General features: G+C 44.9%; 1 protein-coding gene across 1 annotated transcript in view; it reads right to left on the bottom strand.

The window, feature by feature from the left end:
* Positions 1 to 968: 968 nt before the first annotated feature.
* Positions 969 to 6648, bottom strand: part of satb1b (SATB homeobox 1b) — a 45137-nt gene continuing 39457 nt past the window's right edge. The window contains exons 12-13 of the mRNA XM_079275055.1: positions 5324 to 5533; positions 969 to 3667 (exon numbers count right to left, since the gene is read on the bottom strand). Of these exons, the coding sequence (XP_079131181.1) occupies positions 3053 to 3667; positions 5324 to 5533 (825 nt within the window). The 3' untranslated portion in view covers positions 969 to 3052. The remainder of the gene's footprint in view (positions 3668 to 5323; positions 5534 to 6648) is intronic.

Below are 6648 nucleotides of genomic sequence, written 5' to 3'. Positions count from 1 at the left end.
CCTTTGCATCAATTGGAACTTTTAAGTGGGAAACGGTTTATTTGCTACGACATTAACAATTTCTACAAATATCACAAGAAGATATTGTATCTATTTGATTTCAATTTTTTTTCAAAAGTGGTGTACCGCGGCGCGATCCGGCATCATCGCTGAATGCTTTCTGGGAAACTTGTCTTGTGCAGCCTGCTAATTTAAAAAAAAATAAGCAACAGCATGAGAAGCCCGCGATAACAAGAGTCAGTGATTCATCAGTCACCATTCTTGTCGTAATTATGATTTCTATTTTGACATCTGGGGAAAGTCTTTGAAGTATGTTTGATGCCGTGGAGAGCCAGCGAACAGCCTAATGGAGACGGAGTTTACAAACTGTTGCCAGTCTTCTCTGAGCAATCACCCGCGACACCCACCCGCGGTGAGACTCCAGCGTTCAGCACAAAGCTGGAGCTCGTCATCCGCCAACATGGAGCCACATGTGCTGAAAACTCTTTCAAACTGGATCTGTGGATGCCGCTTTTTTATTTTGCATTCTTTTTTAAGGATATTTCACTTGCTTATTGAGGTCAAAACTTTTTAAATAAAATTTTGTTCCCCTCAACAAATCCTCAAACAGAGTAGCATTGCTATCGGAGAGTATTAGCCATCTGTGTGGAAAACCCTTTTTCTAAGTGTGAGGTAAATACCGCTGATCCGTCTGAACACAGTGATAATGAGGAGGAGCATTACGCTGGAGCTCCCGGTGTTTGTCGGTGCCTTCACCTCCGTTTGTCGCTTTGTAAACGTCAAAATGAGAAAGCGACGAGGCACATTCGTTCTACTTTGTCACGTGTGCGGTTTTTTTGTGGCGACACACCAGACTTCACACTTTCATGCACGTGTATGAATTCTCTTTCCCCCTGAACACACACACACACAATGTTACACTCTGGCTTTTTTTTTTATTCATGAAAAAGAAAAAAAAAAAGAGCAGAACATCAAGGGAACGCCGACCCAGACTGGCTGGCACATATCGCAGGGTGTCATTAACAGGTGAGGGTAATCTCCTAAAGGTGCAGACACCCGGCCTCACCTGGGGTTCACAGCGAGGTCACGACACCCGAGCAGTGTTCTCTCTCTTAACTCCCCGCAGAGGGCTTCGCCATCACAGGTGTTCACACCTCACATTGCTTTATTTCAAGATTTTCACAGGCGCCTCAGATACACTCAGCAGTAGAGGAGCCCAGGTACAGTCGCTCTGACAGGAAGGGGCACGGCAGAGCTTTGATTTGTACGGCGAGCTCTCTTGCACAGACTTTCAAATATATTTACATTAATAAACAATCAATGATTCATAAGATGTGATATTTACAGTTATTACAAAGAACGTGTTCAGTGACTGCGGCTGAGGGAGTCAGTCAGCGACTGGAGTCGATATCTCTTAGCAGTGGATTTAAAAACAATTCACATTGTTTCATCTTTTGTCCGCAGAGGAGAAGAAAAAAAGAAAAAGAATTCCCACTCTGGTGCCAAAAGGAGTCTGGTCAAGTTAATGCCAAGAAATCTGTGGTACAATACAAACAGTTTAATTGTGTAATTAACAATCAATAACCACTTCTAGTTAGAACATTTCTGCAGAAAGGAACCGAGAAACACTTATAAAACAGTCGTAACAAAATAACTGGTGTTCTCCTTGAAATAAACTGATAAAAAAGAAACACTTTTATACAGAATATTTATACAGGAATAGCTTTTTGAATTGGATCGTTAACCAAAGGAAGACACATCGCAGACATCGATTTTCACACAGATTGCATATGTTTTTCTCTCTAAGGTGTTCTATAGGTTAGTCATTTTACCTAAGCTTATTTGCATGATAGTAAAAATTGCATACAACATTAAATTGTGAAGCTTGTAGCAATGAGTTGCTCAACATACAGCACTTTTTTTATAGGCAACCTTTAAAGCACATTTCTCCATTTAAAACGTTTAAGACACTTTTTGTTTTTACTGCCCATCGAAATCACATTTATAAATAGAAAAAAAGGTCTGTGGAGTGAACGAAAAAAAAAAGAATTAAGCTCTGCGTAACAAACTTAAAAAAAAAAGTAATTACATCAGAAACACTGCATGAACTGCAAATAAATAATGTCGGACAACATAAACGTTTCTAACGGTGTGGCAATTCAGAGAGTTACAGTGACAAAGGTTTTGCAAAATAATCTAACATCGGCAGTGCCGTATAGTACAAGGCATTTGTTGGCATAGTTTCTTTAAGACTGTATCTTTTCTTTTCTTTTTTTTACAGTTACAATATAATGTCTATATATATATATTTATATTTCCTCCCTAAACAAATAATACGTAAAGACTGAGCGATCCTCGGAGAGTCACCTGGGCCGGGGATCGCGTTCCAGAGTTCGGAGAGATCCATTTTTAAAAGAATAACTAATCTGCCAGCAGGCTCCAGACTGGACACCTCAGAACGAAGGCCGTGTCAACCACTTGGTCCTTGATTTCATTTGCTGTCATTATTAATATTATTATTTTTTAAATCCAGTTAAACATCACGTACGTAAACACCTATCAAAGTCCTAGCAAACTCCGGGGGGGGGGACTTTTTTTTCTTTTTCTTTTTTTAAATATAATCAGTAGCTGAAAAAGATAAAGTAAGTCAGTGTAAAACAACAGACATAGAGTGCAGTCAGCAAATATCCACGGCAACATACTTAGAATATTTTTTTTGTGCAGATTATTTAAATGATGCATCAGTCTTTACAGTGAATAATACAAGTTTTACAAAATCCAAAAAGTAGTACTTGAGTCCGAGATGGGCTTTCCAGTGTGTGAACGCGTCACATCGTCGGTCTGCAACAGATGTGTGTTTAGAAACGCTCCTCGTATAGTCCGGACGCCGTACTGATTAAAAACACTACTTTTCTTTATTTGCAGTGCGGTGGTTCTGTGTCGGCCGGAGCGTTTTGCATTTAGCACAGCCGTCAGTCTGTGTGTGTGTGTGTGTGTGTGTGTGTGTGCACGAGAGGAGCTCTCAGTACATGTGCAGTGGGGGGGGGGGGTTCTACTCCTTGGCCTCGTGCTCTGACTCCGACTGGGCCTCCGCGCCTCGGGCCAGCTGCTCCTCGATCTTGATGGAGAAGATGGTGCTGTTGGTCTGCGTGCTGTCTTCCAGCTCCTTCAGCAGGTCGCTGCTCTCCCTGAAGTCCGTCAGCTCCTCCTCGAAGGCCGGGCTGCTGCTGCTGCTGCTGCTGGTGTTGGTGGTGGTGCTGTTGTTGGTGGGCTCCTTGGGCGCCTTGGCCGGGTGATTGATGTAGAAGCGCTGGCTCTGGAAGAACTTGATGATGGTGAGCTTGGGCAGGTCCAGCTGGGCCGACAGGGTGTGGATGGCCTCCTCGTCCGGGTACAGGCCCACGTCCTGGATGAAGCTCTGCAGGATGCCCAGAGCCTCCAGGGAGATCTTCCCTCCGCAGGTGCGGGACTTGTTCATGCTCCCTCCGCGGCCGCCATCCTCCTCCATCTCCGCCGGGGAGGCGGTGGAGGGCTGGCGTGGCGGCAGACGGGGGCCGGTGCAGGGCTGCAGTAGCTGCAAGGGCTGCTGGGACAAAAAGGGTTGGGAGGGGTGCTGGAGGGACAGGGAGGGCTGATGCTGATGCTGCTGCAGCGACTGGGGCTGAGCCTGCGGCAGGAAGAGAAAGGAGACGGGGATGTTATCAGTGAACACTTATCGGCGCCTTAATAAGGCCTTTCAATAAAATCAATGGAGTTGTGAGGAGAAACGGGCCCCGCTGTGTGTAGAACACGCACTTGGTTGAAGGAATTCTCCATGTAATATCTCATTCAATGCAATCAGTTCTGCAGATATGAATTTTTTTCCCGTTTTTTTTGGTGGTGGGAGATTGTGCTTCTCATTGTTGGGGTAGAGGCAACACACACACACACACACACACACACACACACACACACACACACACACACACACACACACACACACACACACACACTCACATGAACTCAAGAGACGCACTCAGTGGGAAAATGGCCTCTCTATTATGGCCTCCGCTGCTTATCAGGCTCTATTGCCAGGCAGCGATAAACAAGATCGCTGTGCACAATTCCCGTCGCGATGGTCTGGCTGATTGTCCGCGGGGTGAGAATGCTATCGATGGCTTTCACTCCGCCGTCAGACTCCCGTCAGTGTAAACACACGACACACTGCTCGTAAAATGCCTCATTGTGTGGCTGGAGAGGGAGCGAGTGGGCAACTCGTGGTCCCCATTGACCCTGCGAAATGGGCGCTCTTTTATTTTCATTTCTGAGTCAGACGCTGTGGAATAGGTGTTTCGTAATGAAGTTTGCAAAACAGCACTTTGCAGGGACTCTGCTTGCCAGCTGCTTAAATGCACCCAAAGATGTGATTTTACTGTACCAATAAACCGAGCTATGATAGTTCTTGTTGAGCAAATGGGAGCTAATTTGGCTAATGCGTCGCGTTAGTGAAGGAGAGGCCCGAAATATTTAAACACGAGTCTCTCGTGGACGGTGTAAAACTACACCATTAAATCAGAAATAATCCTATTTTATCAATCTTCTGTTTGCATGCAAAGTGTGCAAAAAAAAACTTCCCTCGTTCCATTTCTGCTGATGTAACTGATTTGTAAAAGAAATCCTATTACCTGATTTATATCCAGTAAATGGCCGCCTCTGTGAAACACTGGCCAAGTAACCAAATAACGCTGTGGCTCAGAAGTTTTATTGTGCTTTATTATTATTTAATTTTGAGCGTCAACCGAGATTGTGTTCTATTTTCTACTCATCGAGAAGACGTCTTCCTATAAAGCAGCTGTTAAATCAGTTCAGGCTAATCTTTGCAAATGGCTTTCGCTGAAACGTAGCACATTGTAATTGTTGCAGTGTTTCTAATTAACAAGTTCATAGAAAGTGTTATTTCATTCAAAGTCTTGAAAGATTTGTAAAAATGAAACGATAAAATGTAGGTAAAATACATTATATATTTTGGATATGGTCCAAAACCAAAAAATATATTCACTTTACAGTCACACGAGGAAAAGAAACAAATCCTCACATTTGAGAATCTGGTGTGTTTCTGTGTTTGTATTCATGCTTCCCGCATTTTATTCATTCATTCGTTTGAGTTGCGAGTTGGGAAATAAAATCAATCAAACTACTAATTTGGCCTTCAGACGAGAGGGAACTTCAACATTTCCCAAAGAACTCTTGCCTGTGCCATAAGGTTGCCTGGTTCAAACCCATGTTCCAGAAAGCCGTCGCGGCCGAGTGCCTTGCCCAAAGGCACAAGCGGCGTGGCGCTCACCTGTGGCAGCTCGGCGGAGATGTGCATCAGGTGCGTCGGCCGCTCGTTGTGGTGCTGCTGCTGCCCGGCGCTGCTCTCCTGCTCGTAGATGGCGTCCCGTTCGACCTGGCAGAGGCTCAGGAAGCGGCGGATCATGGACAGGTTCTCCCAGAGCGTGCGGTTCTCCGGAGAGGGGTCCTCCTTCCAACGCAGCAGCTCACAGAGCCAACCCTGAGGGAGGGATCAGAGGGAGAGAGCAGGTCAGTAACGCTCCGTCTTCTTTGAGGATCAAATGTGAAAGGAATGTATTATGAATTCATGGTTGTTTAAACTCATAGGCCCCCCGTGTATGGACCCTGGTTCACATGGTCACCCAGTTCTACAGTGCTTTACCTAAGAGGAGAACCAGGTTATTCAATACTTCTTCTCGTGTGAAAGTAAATGTGAGTTTACATCCAAATGTTCTTTGCAAAGTATCAAAAAGAAAAAGATTTCCAATGTAAATCACGCAGACTAAACAGCTGCAGTTAGAAGGCGTGAATGAGCCACGGTCAAGCTACACAGCAGGGAGGAACCAGTTAACTGGAGGAGAAACACACACACACACACACACCGCGTACTGGGAGGAGGGAAGTGACTCCCATGTTTGAAACGCTCCAGCAGAGGGCCATGAAAGACAGAGCTGAGGAGCAGCGAGGGACGATTAGAACAGAGAGGCTTCATTTGATCGATGCAACAGAGGCACAGCGAGCCTGACCGGTGAGGGGAAGATTCAGAAACGATTCCTCGACCCGATTTATTTCAGGATATTTTTCAAGCAAAAAACTCCAAACATTGTCTGGTTCCAGCTGCTCATCCCGACTGTGAGGACATGACAGTAAACTACAACGTGAAGATTTTTAGACTGTTCCGAAATCTTCACTTTTCACAATTGTTTTACGTTTGACAAACAGTCAATCAATCAGAGGATAAAGGACAGAATAAACAGCCAAACATATTGATGTATATACTCCATGTTCTATGTGTGCATTTCATTGTGCGACCATGTGTTGTAAAATGAACCTTGGAGCGATATTCGATTTATTCTTTCATTCCCGTACTTGCGAGTGCGTTGGTGTTGTATTTAAAAGTCTTGCTAGAGTCAGGACGTCTGGTTTGAGCTTTGGTCGAGGTCTCAGACGTGTGTTTGTTTGTTCATGGAGCTGAGGGACCATCTGAGGATTCACGACTGTACAGACAGAAGGGCTCAGCGGGGGCTGGGTGACGTGGTCTCACAGCCTCAGACGTGACGACCCAAACCTCAGCAGAGCAGAGTGTGAGTGTGAGTGTGTGAGTAAGAGCGAAGG

This window comes from Melanostigma gelatinosum, assembly GCF_949748355.1.
Source record: "Melanostigma gelatinosum genome assembly, chromosome: 9".
NCBI classification, from domain to species: domain Eukaryota; kingdom Metazoa; phylum Chordata; class Actinopteri; order Perciformes; family Zoarcidae; genus Melanostigma; species Melanostigma gelatinosum.
Note: the sequence above shows the minus strand (reverse complement) of the source record. Positions and strands in the feature narration are given on the sequence as shown.